The sequence below is a fragment of the Canis lupus genome, chromosome 7 (assembly GCF_048164855.1).
Source record: "Canis lupus baileyi chromosome 7, mCanLup2.hap1, whole genome shotgun sequence".
In the NCBI taxonomy this organism is placed as follows: Eukaryota; Metazoa; Chordata; class Mammalia; order Carnivora; family Canidae; genus Canis; species Canis lupus.
The window spans coordinates 61217743-61235443 of NC_132844.1; the positions used below are offsets into that span (position 1 = coordinate 61217743).

The window sequence follows — 17701 nt, forward strand, 5'->3', positions numbered from 1 at the left end:
CTCCACTCTGGCAACCACTAGTTTGTATTTATGGTTCTGTTTCTGCTTTTTGTTTGTTTACTCATTTGTTTTATTTTTTAGATTCCACATGTAAGTGAACTCATATGGCATTTTGTCTACACTTAAGTAAAAAAAAAAAATGTATTCGTTCCTATGGTGGCGATTAAAATTAAAAAAGAAAACAAAACACCTGTCTAGGGAAAAACGGGAGCCATTTGAGGATGGTTTAAATAAGAAACTGCTATGAACAGATTCGAATTTTATGAGGATAAGTGTCTGAGAGATCAAGAATCACACACTCGGGACGCCTGGGTGGCTCAGCGGTTTAGTGCCTGCCTTCGGCCCAGGGCGTGATCCTGGAGTTCCAGGATCGAGTCCCACATCAGGCTCCCTGCATGGAGCCTGCTTCTCCCTCTGCCTGTGTCTCTGCCCCTCTCTCTCTGTGTCTCTCATGAATAAGTAAATTAAAAAAAAAAAAAAAAAAAAAGTCATACACTCTACCAACTAAGCCAGCCGGGTGCCTCCAAAATGTAGCAGTTTAAAGCAACAAGCTAAATTTATTATTATATCACAATTATGAGGGCCAGGAACCCGGAAACAGTTTAGTTGGGAGTTGTAGTCCAGCTGTCCTCAGTCTGCAGTAACCTGAAGGGTGGGCAGCAGGGGGCATGATTATGCTTCCACAATAGGCAGAAAGCCTTGGGGCCTCACTGACTGTGAGCTGGAAATCTCTCAGGGTTGTGAGTTCGACCCCACACTGGGTGTAGAGATTACTTAAAAACAAAAAACAAACAAACAAAAAATCCCACTGCTCAGTTTTGAGGCACTTTGTTATACAGCCATAGACAGCTAATACACTGGGTTATTAATACCAGCATACTAGAGTTATCCATTGTTTACCATCATTTTGTTTTTCACAAATGATCTATCACATCACATCTTCAGCCTAAGTAGATTAGGGGAAGGCCCATGACCCAACCTGGAACAGTCAGATCCTCTCTGCTAGTATTAGTACTTGGGACACAGAAACTGGCTCAGCTGCGGGGAGCAAACTATATATGGCTGGAAAGTCTAAGGGTCAAGGCCACCATGTTGGAGCAGTTATAATGGAGCCCATGCAAATGGATGGGAACAGAAGGCCAGTGTGTTGGGAAGAATAGATTCTCACTGGGTGTGGAGGGAGGGAAGAGGGGTGGAGGAAGTGCCTGATGATATTCTAAGCCCCATGGGGCCTGGCTGCCTTTCTAGCATTTGGATTGTTAGACTCTCCTTCCTTACAGAAGGAAGAGCATTTTACTTGCTCTCCTATGAGTGAGTTTCCTCTCTTGCAGCCAAAATATCCTTGAATATGCTGCCTGCCAGCCTCTCTATAATGCTGGTCAGGGGAATAGTTCCTCCAGCTGTGGCATGCCAAGTATCTCTCTAGAGAATAGTAACAAACCACCAGAGACTAAGCTTTATTATTACTGCTATATAATAACTGCTACAGATCGAGTAAAAGTCCTTTCAGACCATCCAACGCCTTTTGCCTTAGCTCCATTTTCACCAAGTAATCCTTTGATTATTAATGTACTTCAATTTTAAAAGTTGTGTTCTGGCCAGCTGACCTAATCACTCTAGTGGTTGGGTAGGTTCATGCCCATTATAAATTCACGGATTGGCTTTCAGGTACAAATCATTCTTGAGTAACCTCCAATTCATTTCCACTGGTCTCGGTCAAGCCTTGTCACTTAGCCAATGAACCATCACAGTGGCCTCTTGAAGGCAACCTCCCCTGCTCCATTCCATTCTCTTCCTAAAACACAAATCTGATGCCTCCCTTCCTGCTCAAAGCGTCTAATGGGGCCTCAGTGCCTTTGGAATGATGATGGCGGGTTCCAGCCCATTGTCCACCACATCCCTTTCTCTTCCTTCTGACTACTCTCCACTCTTCCCACATGGTGTTATATTCCAAGTTCCTCAAATACTACTGGTGCCTCCCCAGCTCTGCTCATGTTCTTGGCATGGCCCTGGCATTCCTTTCTTCTGGGTGCCTCCCCTTACTCCTCAGCCCTCTCTTTGGCCCCTTCCCTCTTCCTTTTACACTTCCAAAGAACTTCCTCCTCACTCCTTTATAACACACACTGCAGCTGGCTTGACTTACAATTAGTCATCTTCATTTTCATCCCTGGATCATGAGCCTCAAGGAGGCGAGGCCTATGCTTTGCTCATTTTTATAACCCCTCTCACCCCAGGATCAACTACAGCATCTTGCTCATTCACCAGCCAAAAGACTATCTCCCTACCCACAGGCCAACTAGGATGTACTCAGATTTGTGTCTCAGCACATTTCAAGTTACTACATGCAGGGACCACTGGGGTTCCTTCCAGAGAGTAGAACTCACAACTGTTTGAGCCACAAATGCCTCACACTGTAGCCTGTTACACATTCACATTCCTAAACTTTATGTGCCATGTTCCCTCCTCCAAATCTTTCACTTCTCATAAGCGAGCCTTTTAGTATTTTTACAAACTAAAGGAGTAGACAGTACGTGCAGCACAAACAGGTTCCCATCTGATGAGACGTTTCATGGGAATTAGCTCAACATCCATATTTCCTTACTGCTGTCTCTTCATAATGACACAAAAAATGTCCCTTTATCCATGCTGATATATACTTTTGAACATCATGGTGTCAAGGCATCACTCACAAAACTACTTTTTTAAAATATTTCCTTTTTTTTTTTTTTAAGGCTCCATACCAAACATGGGGCTGGAATGCATAACCACAAGATCAAGAATCACAGGGTCTACCGACTGGGCCAGGCAGTACCCCAACAAAACCACTTTTTCAAACATTTTTGACTGTAACCTATAAAAAGAAATACATTTTATCTTGCGAGTCATGTGCATATATACATAAAACAAATATATATAATATAAACCCATTTATGCAACACATGTATTTTGACATCTTCTCTTTGCCATTTTTAAAAAGATTTTACTTTTTAGTAATTTCTACATCCTACGTGGGGCTCTGACTGACAACCCCAAGATCAAGAGTTGCAAGGTCTACTGACTAAGCCAGCCAGGCACCCCTCTTCTGCCATTTTTAAAAGACTGCCATCTACTAAATGGATTTCATAAGCTTACAGCATTAGAACTTATGGTCTGAAAATGATAGTTTATAGTATTTCACAGAAAAGTGGCATTTTAAAGCAAATAATGAAATCCTACCTAAAAGAAGAGGACCTTGAACATTCTAGTTGAAAAGGAATAAACTTTTTGCTTCCTATTTAACTTTCACTTGCCAGGACACTTTAAAAGCATTTGATCTTAAGCCTCTAAACTATCTCAAAACCCTGTGGATCACATTACACTGAAGGAGAAAGAAACTGAACCAGAAAAGTTACCTCCACCACTTCCCCCCCTTAGTCTGTATTAAAAAGTCACATCTGTTCAGGAATTAAAATTCAGCAATATCCTTTAAAGAATCTTAAAATTGTTGTTGCTGCAAATTATTATATGCAGCACAAACATATCCTGGTAAGGTTACCATGGAGATTAAGTGAGGTAATACAAGGGAAAGTATGTGATGGCTCCTGTTATCATTCAGGTTCTTGGGTTATCTTTTCTTGGATGTGTCTGACTCTGCATGGCCAGTGGGCTCAATCACTCACTGGGCACCTGCCCTGCTGGGCAATAGAGAACAGAGTCCCTCAAGGAGTTTACTGGCTCCATCAATAAAAATAAATACAATTAACAACTAGGATTCTATGCAAACTGGTGCATAGGAAAACAGGATGGAGGTTTCTCAAAAAGGAAAAAATAGAGGGGCACATGGGTGGCCCAGTGGTTAAGCTTCTTGATTTTGGCTCAAATCATGATCTCAGGATCCTGGGACAGAACATTGAGTTGGACTCCGTGCTCAGCAGAGTCTGCTTCAGATTCTCTCTCTCTCTCTCTTTCTCCCTCTGCCACTCCCATTCATGTGCACACATTCTCTCTCTTAAATAAATAAATACTTTTTACAAGTTAAAAATAGAATTACCCTATGATCCAACAATTGCACTACTAGGTATTTACCCAAAGAATACAGAAATACTAATTCAGAGAGATACAAGCCCCTGACATTTATAGCCCCATTATCTATAATAGCCAAAGTATGGAAACAGCTCAAATGTACATCAACTGATGAATGGATGAAGAAGACGTGGCGTATATACAATGGAATACTACTAAGCCAAAAGAAATAAAAGAGAATGTAATCTTGCCATTTTTGGCAACATAGATAAAGCTAGAGTATTATGCTAAGTGAAATAAGTCAGTCAGAGAAAGATAAATACCATAAGATTTCACTCATATGTGGAATTTAAGAAACAAAATGAATGAGCAAAGGGACAAAAAAGAAAGAGAGAGGCGCAAACCAAGAAACAGACTCTTAACTATAGACAACAAACTGATGGTTACCAGAGGGGAGGTGGGAGGATGGGTGAAATAAGTGATGAGGATTAAGGAGGGCACTTGCTATGATGAGCACTGGGTATCGGGTGATGTATGGAAGTGTTGAATCACTATATTGTAACCTAAAACTAATATTACACTGTATGCTAACTAACAAGAATTTAAATAGTAACTTTATATACATATACGATTAAAAAAATGAATTGGTTTTTGGAACTTGGGGGAAAAAAACAAATCTAGAATTCTAGAGTGCCTGGGATGAACAATTCATTTATTCCTCCAACGGATAAGTATTGTGAGCCTCCCATGCCAGGCATGATGCCATATTCTGGGGATTCTAGGGTCCAAAAAATAGTAGACACAACCACAGCCCTTATGGTGTCTACAGTCAAAGAGTTTAGTGTTTGAGAAAAAAAATGCACATTCCATTAATATTACATAACATACCACTGTTTTACACTCCCTTATCTGTAAAGTGAGGGTAAGATTACATCAGTGGTTCTCCAAAGTAAAGATTTCACAGATAGAAAGGCTGTCATAAAAGAAATACTTAGAGGGGCAGCCCGGGTGGCTCAGTGGTTTAGCGCCACCTTCAGCCCAGGGCCTGATCCTGGAGACCCAGGATCAAGTCTGATGTCGGGCTCCCTGAATGGAGCCTGCTTCTCCCTCTACCTGTGTCTCTGCCATTCTCTCTGTGTGTCTCTCATGAATAAATAAATAAAATCGTACAAAAAAAAAAAACTAAGAAAAAAGAAAGAAAAGTAATATGATCTCTCAATATAGTTCTTTAAATTGAACTGTTATAAAAAAAAAATCACCACATGTCCTTATTTTTTCCTTAAACTATAAGCCAGTTTTTGTCTGGTATTAAAGGATCCATCAGAGCTTGCCCAGCTCTCTCTTCTTAGGATTCTCTGGTTTTCTTTTGCAGCACCATTTACATGTAGAATCTGCTCAAATATTCCCCAGAATTGCAGAAAGGCTGGACATTTTTTTTAAAAAATTAAAAGATTTTATTTATTTATTCATGAGAGATACAGAGAGAAAGACAGAGACAGAGGCAGAGGGAGAAGCAGGCTCCTCATGGGAAGCCTGATGCAGAACTCGATTCTGGAACTCCAGGATCATGCCCTGAGCTGAAGGCTGACGCTCAACCACTGAGCTACTCAGGCATCCCAAAAGGCTGGACATTAAAGGGCCCTTTCTGAGAAGGTCATGATGAACATAGCACATTCTGCTTCCCCCAACTCTCTTTGAAGGCTATGAAGTGTTAAGAGACAAAGGTCCAGCAACTGGCAGGCAGAAAGGAACCTGGCAATGGTTGAGGTTCTACTACAGTTCTGGCCCAATAGTTGGTACTTTTCCCACACATTACTTAATTTAACATCACAACAATTCTGGGAGAAATATATCTTTCTTTATCCTCACTTTACAGTTGGAGGAAACTGAGCTCAGAGAGGTTACATATCATGCTCAATATCACACAGCTAGTAATCAGAATTTAAACCCAGATCTGTCCACTTCTCACTATCACCCCACTTCACTGTCAGGAAGAGATGGAAGAGAAAGGACAGATGCAGGAAAACTTTAAGAGATGTATATGTCCTTGCCACAAAAGGAATTTGAAACTATAATCAAAGGACAATCTGTATAGCTGACTATATGCCACTCTATACAAGTCAACAGCTTCAGTGCTTCTCACTCAGCCTCTTTCCTGATCAGCTCAGCAAACACTCTCCTCTGCCCCTGGACTGGGTCTGTCCCTTACCCTAGAAGTGAGAACAAGAAGCCCCTGACCCACTTCTAATCACAGTCCTAGGAGAGCTCTTGCTTCTGGCCCAGCTCTTCAGCCATTAACTCGTCTATTTAACATGTCTTTATCATGTGCTCCTGTGTAGGAGGCACTGTGCTAGGCAGAGAGCAGGGACTAAAACACATCGTGCCTGGAGAAGCCCAAGCCGCAGAATCAATATCTGTAAATAGGTACCGACCTCACAAACTGATAGATGTTCACCCAGAGCCAGTGGAAGGGAGAATCCAGTTAGGCTTCCTGGAAGAGGTTCGTAAAATAGGTCTGGTAGGTGGCAAGGGCTGTCAAGTGGAGAAGATTAAGCAGAGGCTCACAGGCAGCAGGACAAGGAAGCAGGTCCCAAAGGAGCCACCAGCTCTCTCTCCAAACATGCTCTTCTGGTTCGCGGTCTCTCTCACACCAGGATCACTAATGGACCCAGCTCCTCAAGCCAGAACCTTCCACAAGTCTCTGCCTTCCTTTATCCCTCACTTCCAACGAGAGTCCTGTGTAGTCTCCTAAATCTCTCACACCCATCACCCCTTCCTTCTCTATCTTCACTCATCATCATGGCCTGGTACCTCCACTTCTTGGCTCCCCCAACAGCCTCCAAACTGGTATCAGGTTACTTTTGCTCCAAGAGAATCCATGCTACACAGAGCATCCAGCCTGATCCTTTGTTAAGAGGGGACGGGGTGGGGGGTGGGGGTGGAGGGTGGTAGCGGGGGAGAAAGGAAAACTAATCTGATTCTGTCATTATCCTGCCAAAATCCTTCCCCAGGTCCTAAGTGCCTTCAAGATTAAGCCCAAACTGCCTGATGGGATTTACAAGACCCTTGGTGGTCTGGCCTCTGCTCACTACTCTAACCTCAACTCTGATTACCACTTCCTGCTTCAGTATGCTACAGGTTCTCTAACATGGTGGCCTACATCCCTGGCTGCCCCCCTGGACCTTTAAAAAACACCAGTGCTAAAAAAACAAAAAAACAAAAACACCAGTGCTGGGACGCCTGGGTGGCTCAGCGGTTTGGCATCTACCTTTGGCTCAGGGTGTGATCCCAGTTAGGGGATGGAGTCCTGAATTGGGCTTCCTGCACAGAGCCTGCTTCTCCCTCTGCCTGTGTCTCTGCCTCTCTCTCTGTGTCTCTCATGAATAAATAAATAAAATCTTAAAAACAAAACAAAAAACCCCACCATACACCAAGGTCCTACTCCTAGGGATTCTGACTGAACTACTCATGGAAAGGCCCTGTGCATCAGAAGGTTATAAAGCCCCCTGTGAGTCCTAAGGTGCGGCCAGGGTCGCTCTCGTTAAACACATCTTTTTCTCCTGTCCAGGTTTGTTTCATATGCCCTGTTGCTAGAGGCACTGGAGCTCTCCTAGCTTCCTGGCCATCAAGCCAGGGACTTTCTTTCTGCCTATCTTTTTCATTGCTATATTTCTATAGGACGGTGCCCAGATCATAGTTGGTGCTCCTTGAATATTCATAGAAAGAAATGATGAGTGACTGCTCTCTCCCTTCTCTGGGTTAGATCTCACTCATTTTTTAGGATCCAGCTTGGATTTTCTTTCTTTTTTTTTTTAATTAAATATTTTATTTTTTATTCGAGAGAGAGAGAGAGAGAGAGAGGCAGAGACACAGGCAGAGGGAGAAGCAGGCTCCATACACCGGGACCCCGATATGGGACTCGATCCTGGGTCTCCAGGATCGCGCCCTGGGCCAAAGGCAGGCGCTAAACTGCTGCGCCACCCAGGGATCCCAACCATATTGTATTGTATATTGAAAGTAACTATGAGAGTAGATCTTAAAAGTTCTCACCAGACACACACACACAGAAAGTAACTATGTGAGGTGATGGATATATTAACTAACTCTTGTGGTAGTCACTTTGCAATACATATACATGTATATCAAACCATTATGTTGTATATTGTAAACTCAATGTTATATATCAAATTAAATGTCAATAAAACTGGGGGGGATAAACCTAATTACCTCAAATATTCTCAAAACTGTTTTTAAAAAATAGAATAGTGTAGGGGTGCCTGGGTGGCTCAGTTGGTTAAGCATCCAACTCCTGATTTCAGCTCAGGTCATGATCTCAGGGTCATGAGACCCAGCCCTGCATCAGGCTCTGAGCTGGGTGTGGAGTCTGCTCAAGATTCTCTCTCTCTCCCTCTCCCTCTGCCCCCTCCCTCCACCTTGCACAGGCACAAGTGCACTCCCAAACAAAAACAGTAAAAAATATAATAGTATACAAAGTCTGTTAAGAGAAGGGAGAGGGCAGTCCCGGTGGCGCAGCAGTTTAGCGCCGCCTGCAGCCCGGGGTGTGATCCTGGAGACCCACGATCGAGTCCCACATAGGGCTCTCTGGATGGAGCCTGCTTCTCTCTCTGCCTGTGTCTCTGCCTCTCTCTTTGCTCTCTCTGAATGAATAAATAAATAAATCTTAAAAAAAAAAAAGAGAGAAGGGAGAAAGAGCATCTACTTGGGTGGATGATGAGACAAAAGGAAACTTGTTTTAAATTGAGGGAACCTACTTGCTGGGAGGAGATGCTGAAGGAGACAGAGGAAAGATCGTGAAGGAAGAGAGGATGAGTGTGGCGAGAGGTCCTAGGAAAATGAGAGGCCTGCCCCAAACCCCATGTCCCTGCCCTGAGCTGGTCTCTGGCACATTCTCATTCATTCCCTCATTCATTCTCCAAGCACTTGCTGAACATCCACACCACCCCATGCCACTTCTCTGGACAACATACTGATCCTCTTCCACAGAGCTTTCAGACCTTCCCCATGCTTTTAGACCACCATCCCTTCCCTCCCATACCCAGCAGAGGACCTCACCACCTACTTTCACAGAAACCATCAGACTCATCTGTCAGTGACCAAACATACAAATTTACCTATAGCTGCACCCTCTCCTGCTGATAGGGCATTTTTAAACAGCAGTTTAATTTAGGGGGTCTTGACCAGTATTTCTGAAATGCAGTAAGTAGAACAGAAAATAGTATCCAGTGCACATCATAAGAGTATTTACTGTTTCCTGCATCTGTTACTGTGTGTTGAGGTCAAAAAGTTTCTGTGTGATGGAAAACATGGATAATAAAAAGTTGAAACAACAACACCTTAATAGAGAATCTGTCCCTGGTCTGTATAGGGCTGATCCTTGCACCTGGGCTCTGGAATCCACTCCCCACAGGCTTTCCAGGACCCTTATATTAGGAACCTCGGGTTTTCTTTGTTAAAAAAAAAAAAAAAAAAAAACTAAACTAAAAAAACTGAACACCTCTCACTGGCCTCCTCCTCTCCCCCAGGTACTGTCCCTTTCCCCTTCACAGTCAAGCTTCTCCAAAAAGTTACCTGTGTTTGTCTCTAGCTCCACTATCCCACTCCAAACTGGTCTTCCTCACACCCAGCTGGCTGCCTCTTGTCCCCTGCCCCCCAACAGTCCCATAGCATCTCTCCAGGTCAGCAGGGACTTTGCAGGGTTTACTTACTTCTCATTGTTTCTTGCCCTCCCAGCCTCTGCTCAACCCCCACGGAAGTCTTCACTGACCTCTCCCATAAGAGCAACCTCCCCTCCCCTCACTCTCTGTTCCTCTTTCCTCTGTAACAGTTGTCCGTTGTCACTGTTACAATCTTGCAGGTTTGTGCCAGTACTGGTTCAGATGAGCCCTTGGGAGGAGGAGAAAAGGGACGCTGTCTATTCATCTTGGCAGCCTGAGGGTGTCGCTGGCTCAGTGCAGGGCACAGCAAGTGCTTCATAAATTGACACTGGATTCATAACCAGCATTAGGGGTGCAATGATGAAAATCATTCCAGAAAGTGAAGGGATTGAAGGGAAGAGGAGCCAGGAACAAAGATGGAAGATAGGGGCTGCTCCTGTCCTGCTTCCCAGACCCAACTGGAGCCTTTGCATGGACAGCACGTGCCTTCACGTGGTCATCTTCATGGTCAGAAAAGTCAGCAACTAAGTTAGAAAATGTGCCTAAGGTTAGATACTTGACAAGCAGAGCCTTTTAATGAATGCTTTATATCCACTCTATTGTCAGCGTTTGCTGAAAGATGACACCTCCTCTTGGAATGGAGCTACTAGAAAACAGGGCCTGGATCTGTTTATTTGTCTGGTGTATCCCATCCACACAGGGTCTCTGATAAACTCCACAGAATGGCAAAAGGCCTTATTCCTGGCTGTCTAGCCATATCCAAAGACTGCTGTGCTGAAATGCTTTCATTTCCTAAAGCATACTAATACACATCACTATGACATTAGAAGATGAAATGACTACAACAAATATTTAACATCAGTATGGAGATACGACCAGCAAAATGAAGACTGGGATATGCTACTGAACAAGACAAGACAATCGGGTTTAAAAAAAAAAAAAAAATCACCAGAGGTAGGGGTGAGTGGATTTAAAAGTGATTAAAGTGATTTAAGGAACGTATCAACTAGACACAATGTGTGAAACTTTTTTGGATCCTTATTCAATAAATAAAAGGGGGAAATTATAGGATAATCAAAGAAATATGAATGTAGACTGGAACTCTAACAATAATAAGGAAGTATCACTACTTTTTTGGAATGTGGTGATGGTATGTGGTTGTTTTCAAAAGGTAGTCCTCATCTTTGTGACATATTGAAATATGTATAGATTGTAAAATATGAAATAATACAATGTCTGGGATTCACTGTGAAATAATCAGGGTGATGGAGTTTGTAAGAGGCCAGAGTTTCAGAAGAAATCAGAGTGTCAGTCATTGTTGAAACTTGGGTGATGAGTACACATCACCTTTACTGTCTTCTTTACTATGTTTGAAATTTTCAAGATGTTAAAAAAGTAAATCTGACAAATAGAACCATAAAACGTAAATTTCTGTTGAATAATTTTTAAAGTCTGTAACGCCTTAGAATTCTTTCAGGATGTCTAAAATAGAGCAGTACTTGATTCACAAGCTCTTTCAAAGGAGGATTCAGAGCTCTCAGGCTGCTTCTTTTACCACATGTTACATTGTTATAATGAATCACCCTCTCTCCTTCCATTGGAACAGGCACTTACCTCCCAGGAGCCATCCATTTCAAGGATGCATACTGAATCCACTGCCCTCAGATGTCAGAAAAAAGACACAAATACAGTCTGGCACTGCTGGAAGTTTTATAGCCTTCCCATTGCTTTTGAACACAGAAATGTAGTTTACGTTCATGTCTTGACCACCTACGTTGGCTTGCAGTTGTGCTGGGGGCTGTAAAGAACTGTCAAGTCAATGCTTATGATGCCCACATCACTGACCCCTGTCCATTCCCACTCATGCTTCATTCACATCAGTCTTTGAAACTGCCTTCAACACATGAGGTCAACAGGGTGACCTACCTGGTTTTGTCCTTTACCTCTTCTTTCTCATAAAAGTTTGAACTACCCAATGTAAAATATTCAGAAACTGGGACGCCTGGGTGGCTCAGCCGTGAAGCGCATCTGCCTTTGTTTCAGGGCCTGATCCTGGAGTACCGCGATGGAGTCCCGCATCAGGGTCCCCGCATGGAGCCTGCTTCTCCCTCCCTGTGTCTCTGCCTCTCCCTTTCTGTGTCTCTCATGAATTAATAAATAAAAACTTAAAAAAAAATATTCAGAAACTTCCAAAGTCTACTGGCCTCTATGCCAAAACCTGTTTTGGGGCAGAAATGACGTTCTTGGGAAGGATTAATGGTACTCAAGTCTACTTCTGATACAGACACTAACAACCACCCATAGATTCACTATGGCTAATCCAGAAATGTTGCCTCACCCCAGCCACAGCTCCAGTAAACCTCGCTTGGCTACAAGCTTCCCTGAGTGGGAGAGGTTCCATCTCTGACAAACTTAAGGGAGGCAGGTAAGGTTCTTGGTTTTGGTTTTTTCCCTAGCAAAATAAATCTTTAAACCTTCCTTCTTTAAATCAACTCTTTATAAAATAAAGCAGCTATTGCATTCCTCCATATAATTTACACAAGATAACCAGCCCCAGAACCAAACCTCACAAAAAGCAAAAAGCCTCTTCAAGCTTGCATTTGAAACAAAGCGAAGGAAAACGAAAAATATACACTACAAGCACAAGCACAGAAAATTTTCAGCACCCGGTTCCCGCCCGCTGCACACACATACACACGGAACCCCCGACGCCACCTCCACTCGCGATTTGCCAAGCCGTGTGACCTGTGTTTGCTTTCCGCGGAGAAATACAGGAATTTATCTGTTGCGGGTTTTTTTGTTTGTTTGTTTTAAATGGGAATGGAAGGAGAGCGGGGCGTGAAAAACTGGAAATGAGTCTTAATTCTCTCGTTTCCTCCCATCTTTCTCTGCATCAACATGCAGATGGATCAGTGAAATTTCAAGTAACAGTTTCTTGGGCAGAAGCCCCCGCTGGAAACGGTGGCGGCTGGGAATGGGGGGGAGGTCGGGGTGACACCGAAGCCCGGCAGGGCAGCCGGGGTCAAGGACGCGCCCCGCGCTCGGCGGCTGCACGGAGCACGCGAGGTTGCTGCGCGCCCGCAGCCCGCGCCGCCGCGACTCCTCCGGGCCCGCGCTCGGCGTCCGGCTGGTGACTGCGCGGACTCGGCTGCCCACTCACGCCTCGGGCTGCTCCCGACTCTAGGCTGGGCGCATTCACTTCCGGTGACAAATCCCTCCCACCGCCTCTAGAAATAATGTAACATTTCCCCCAACGCTCTGCTAAAGACCGACGGCCCCACGGAGAGCCGCCGAGCCCCGGGCCGGGGTCTCACCCCGCGCCGCCAGCGGCGCGCAGCTGCGGAGGGAGCGCCCGCCAAGTGGGGGGGTAGGGAGGACGTGGGAGGAAGAGGAAGGGGGTGTGGAATCGCACCCTCCCCCGCCCCCACCCCTCCAACTGCAGCAATTGGCCAAAAAAATAGTAATCCGTTTTTAGACTGCCCCTGGGCCCCCGGAACCCGGTTGCAGTGAGAACCCCAGTCTCCCATCCCGGTGCCCCTCGCCTATTCCCGCCCCTGTAGGTGCCTGCGGGGATCCAGGAGACCCCAGGCCACGCCGAACTGCAGCGGCTGAGGGGAGAAGGCGGGTAGAATGAGGATTTGGGGGCGGCAGGAATGGGTTGGGGGAGGGGGTGGTGGAAGGGAAAAGAAAAAACCAGAGGCATGCAAGCGGCTCCCTAGCCAGCTGTTCCAGCTGCCGCTTCCTCCGGCGCGGGCCGGGCGGTGCAATATTCCCCCCCCTCCATCTTTCTCACCACTACCTGTCCCCCCACCCACCCTGCGCACACATTCCCCCCACCAGTAGCGGATCTCCGGCCTGTAAGGGGGTAGTAGGGAGGAGCTGGGGGGAGGGGGAGGCCTGCGAGTTTCTAACCTTGTTCTTATAAACAAACCCACATGTGCAGCTGCCGCTGCTGCAACTCACCCCACAATCCCGGATATAAGTCCTGCCCCTTTAAGAGGAAAAAAAGCTTCCCCCTCCTGTCTCCCACCCCACCCATCCACAAGGACCTTTGTCTCCCCACCCCCCTTGTCTGTCGGCCCCGCCTCATGGCCCCGCCCCCTCCGACGCCGAGGAACCAATGGGCAAAGAAAATAAGGCCGGGGCTGACGTAAGCGTGTCCGGCCAATCACAGCGCGCGTTGGTGGGAGGCCTCACGGAGGGCGCGCCCGGAGGAAGCAAGGCAGCTGCAGGGAAGCTCGAAGCCAAGATGGAGGCTGCTAGTTGCTCCGCCGCCGCGGCAAACGGGGCCGTGGGCTCGCAGCGGGACCGGAGCCTGGTGCCTGAGCGGCTGCAGAGACGGGAACAAGAGCGGCAGCTGGAGGTGGAAAGGCGGAAGCAAAAGCGGCAGAACCAGGAGGTGGAGGAGGAGAAGAGCGACTTTTTCGCCGCCGCCTTCGCTCGGGAGCGAGCGGCCGTGGAAGAGCTTCTGGAGAGCGGGGAATCCATGGAGCAGCTGGACGAGGCGGCCGCTCGGCTCCAGGGCCTGCAGAAACTTGTCAACGACGCGGTTTTGTTCCTGGCCGCCTACGACCTGCGGCAGGGACAGGAGGCGCTGACGCGGCTGCAGGCGACCCTGGCCGAGCGGCGCCAGGAGCTGCAGCCCAAGAAGCGTTTTGCTTTCAAGACCCGGAGGAAGGACGCTGTTTCGGCCACCACGGTAGACGCAGCTCCCGGCCCCGCGGCGGCCGAAGGCATCCTGGCCTTCCCGCCGCCATTGAAGGAGGAGGGAGGAGGCATCGGCTCCGGCTTTGTCTTCGGCTTCTCCAATGTGGAGTCCCAAGTCTTGGAGAAGCGGGCGGAGGAGCTGCACCAGCGCGACGTCCTTTTGACCGAACTGAGCAAGTGCACAGTCAGACTGTATGGTAATCCCAATACCTTGCGACTAGCCAAAGCCCGAGGCTGCACGCTGCTCTGCGGCCCGGTGTCCACTTCTGTGTTCCTGGAAGACTGCAGTGATTGCGTGCTGGCCGTGGCCTGCCAACAGCTCCGCGTACACACTACGAGAGGCACCCGCATCTTCTTGCAGGTGACCAGCAGAGCCATCGTGGAGGACTGCAGCGGGATCCAGTTCGCCCCTTATACCTGGAGCTACCCGGGGATCGACAAGGACTTCGAGGGCTCTGGCTTAGATAGGAGCAAAAATAACTGGAACGACATTGACGACTTCAACTGGCTGGCCCGGGATACGGCCTCCCCAAACTGGAGTATCCTTCCTGAAGAAGAACGAACGGTCCAGTGGGACTAAGCCCTTGTCACTGCGTTCTTCACTCCTACCAAATACTTCCCATGTGGGATCGGCTCCTGCTAATGGGACTTCAGAGTTTACTTATTGTTTTCATACTTTGTATATTTTCAGTATTTTAAAGCCTGAGATTGCGTATAGGCTCCTACTTGCGCTTTCCATTAAATTCACGACAGGTTTAACACTTTGAAACATTTTTGCTATTTCGGTAATGTGTAATAGCTTTTATTTGATTATGGTAGTTTGAAGCAGTAAGAGGAAAAGTGTGGGTGTGTGTTGGTTATTAATGATCTGTGGTGTTTAATACGTACTGCATGATAAAGTAGGTCTTCAATAAATATTTAATAAGTGAATTTGATAGGGTGTTAGTAGGAGTCAGTTAATGTAAAGTACGGCATCAAACCTGTGCAAAACTAGTGATTGAGAGCTCTTGAATTGAAGGTTTGACTTCTGTAGGTATTACTCAGTAGGGTGGTGGAAAACTCGTCTTCAGGTACACATTAGCCTGGGTTTCTGGAATCCAGCTGCTTACTCATCAACCCCAGGAGGCTCATGAGTCTTACCAACTGAAAAGCCAAAATAATTATAGCTACCAGGTTTTTTTTTTTTTTTTTTTTTTTGGTGCCCTTAAAAGGTCATAGATACTGTTCTAAACACCATACTCATGTCAACGTGACTAAGTCCAGAAAATCTTATGAGGTAGGTTCTGTTAACACCGTTTATCAAGTGAAGTAGTTGAGTCACTGGAGTCACACAGCTCAAGTGGACTGGGATTTGAAACCAGATAGTCTGGCTCCAGAGTCCACCTTTGCAACCACTATAAACTGATTTTGAATAGTGTTCATTGAGTTGGAAATAGATCTTCCAATGTCATTAAAGAGGACAAATTGTTTTTCCGAATTTCTCAGGAATAAATATGCTACATATTCTCACACAAAAACATCTAGCTGGGTCTTAATTTTTTCCACTCATTTTTCTATAATTTTCTATTACTGATTTGGCCTTCTGCTCTATGTTATCACCCATTATTTTTTTTTTTTTAAGATTTTTTTATTTATTCGTGAGAGACAGAGAGAGGCAGAGACACAGGCAGAGGTAGAAGCAGGCTCCATGCAGGGAGCCCGACGTGGGACTCGATCCCGGGCCTCCAGGATCACACCCTGGGCCAAAGGCAGGCACTAAACCGCTGAGCCACCCAGGAATCTACCCCCCCCCCCTTTTTTTAAGATTTTATTTTATTTATTCATGAGAGACAGAGGCAGAGACACTGGCAGAGGAGAAGCAGGCTCCCTGCAAGGAGCCCAATGCGGAACTCGATCCCGGGACCCCAGATCACAACCGGAGCAGATGCGCCCAGCCACCAAGCCACCCAGGCACCCCATCACCCATTATTATTAAATGGAAAGTTCTAAGTTTCAAAAAGCTTTTTTGGGTCTAGTGGCCTTGTAACTGTAGACATGATTTTAATAATGGCCACAAGTATTAAAGTGCTTTTAGGGATCCCTGGGTGGTGCAGCGGTTTGGTGCCTGCCTTTGGCCCAGGGCGCGATCCTGGAGACCCGGGATCGAATCCCATGTCGGGCTCCCGGTGCATGGAGCCTGCTTCTCCCTCTGCCTGTGTCTGCCCCTCTCTCTCTCTCTCTCTCTCTCTCTCTGTGACTATCATAAATAAATAAAAATTTAAAAAAATAAAATAAAGTGCTTTTAGTACCTTAAGTGTTTATATGTTCTATCTTGTTCCAAAAAAGAATTTAAGGTGGCTTTTAGGATATGTGAAATGTAACGAAATAACAAATGAGAAGGAGGAAGAAGGGTAGAGTCACCCAGACATAAATGAGGCCAGTAAAAAAAATGGGGCCTACCAACCTCTATTCCTTAGCTGGAGGTGAATCTGGATTTTTTTTTCCCCTCAACTGTTGGCTGACTTGAGACAATCCTAATCATTTCACAAATTGCAACTTCTGTAAAGAAGAGGGGTAAAAAAAAAATCTATTGTTTAGGAGAATTCTAGTAATAAAGACCACATGTAATGAAATTCTCAACCACATGTTCACATAAGAAACTAGGACTAGTATTGTAAGACTATGCTCCTAGAGACTGACAGTTTAATGCCAAGTCCCCTTCAGGAAAAACCATGCTTATGACACCAATGGGCTTGCAGTTCTATTTGTGGGCTGAAATTTCACAGGAGAGTTTAGCTGCATCCAAAAAAATCCCTGCAGTTTATAATAGATCAAATCACACAATCAGGGCAGTTTGAACTATAGTTGATGCTTGCTAATCCCCTATCTTCTTGAAGTTCTCTCTTTCTGACCTCTATAGCATTGCTCTATATCTGTTTCTCTTATGACAGCTTTTCCCCATTCATTATGATTCTGATGACTCACAGCCCTTAAATGTGAGTGATGCCCAAGGTTTTGTCTTCATATGCATGTTCTCCAGAGCCACAACTCTCAACCTATGTGTACAGTTCTAGTTAATGGGCTCATCTGCCTTTCAAATTCATATATTCTTAAAAATCTCCATTTTCGGGCAGCCTGGGTGGCTCCGTGGTTTAGCGCCGCCTTCAGCCCAGGGCGTGATCCTGGAGACCCGGGATCGGGTCCCACGTCAGGCTCCCTGCATGGAGCCTGCTTCTCTCTCTGCCTCTCTCTCTCTCTCTCTGTGTTTGTGTCTCTCATGAATAAATACACAAAATTTTTTTTAAAAATCTTTAAAATCCTTATCTTTAAAAAAAAAT

At 45.7% G+C, this 17701-nt stretch overlaps 1 protein-coding gene and 1 long non-coding RNA gene across 4 annotated transcripts in view; both read left to right on the plus strand.

Moving 5' to 3' along the window:
* LOC140637015 (uncharacterized) overlaps positions 1 to 12650 on the plus strand; it is a 59760-nt gene extending 47110 nt beyond the window's left edge. For 2 of the 3 annotated variants that reach the window (XR_012034263.1, XR_012034262.1), the window contains one exon: positions 9878 to 10641. This is a non-coding gene — a long non-coding RNA (uncharacterized lncRNA). Of the gene's footprint in view, positions 1 to 9877; positions 10642 to 11720 lie in introns of those variants that run through there. The other variant, XR_012034264.1, reaches the window with a different exon arrangement.
* A 1200-nt stretch (positions 12651 to 13850) lies between these two features.
* On the plus strand, positions 13851 to 15319 carry TBCC (tubulin folding cofactor C). Its single transcript, XM_072832980.1, has one exon. It carries the CDS (start codon positions 13927 to 13929, stop codon positions 14962 to 14964), a length of 1038 nt encoding a protein of 345 aa, XP_072689081.1. The 5' UTR covers positions 13851 to 13926; the 3' UTR covers positions 14965 to 15319.
* Positions 15320 to 17701: the final 2382 nt, after the last annotated feature.

What these genes read in the sequence shown, in the direction of transcription:
- TBCC (XM_072832980.1), top strand. Translation starts at nt 13,927, where the DNA reads ATGGAGGCTGCTAGTTGCTCCGCCGCCGCGGCAAACGGGGCCGTGGGC.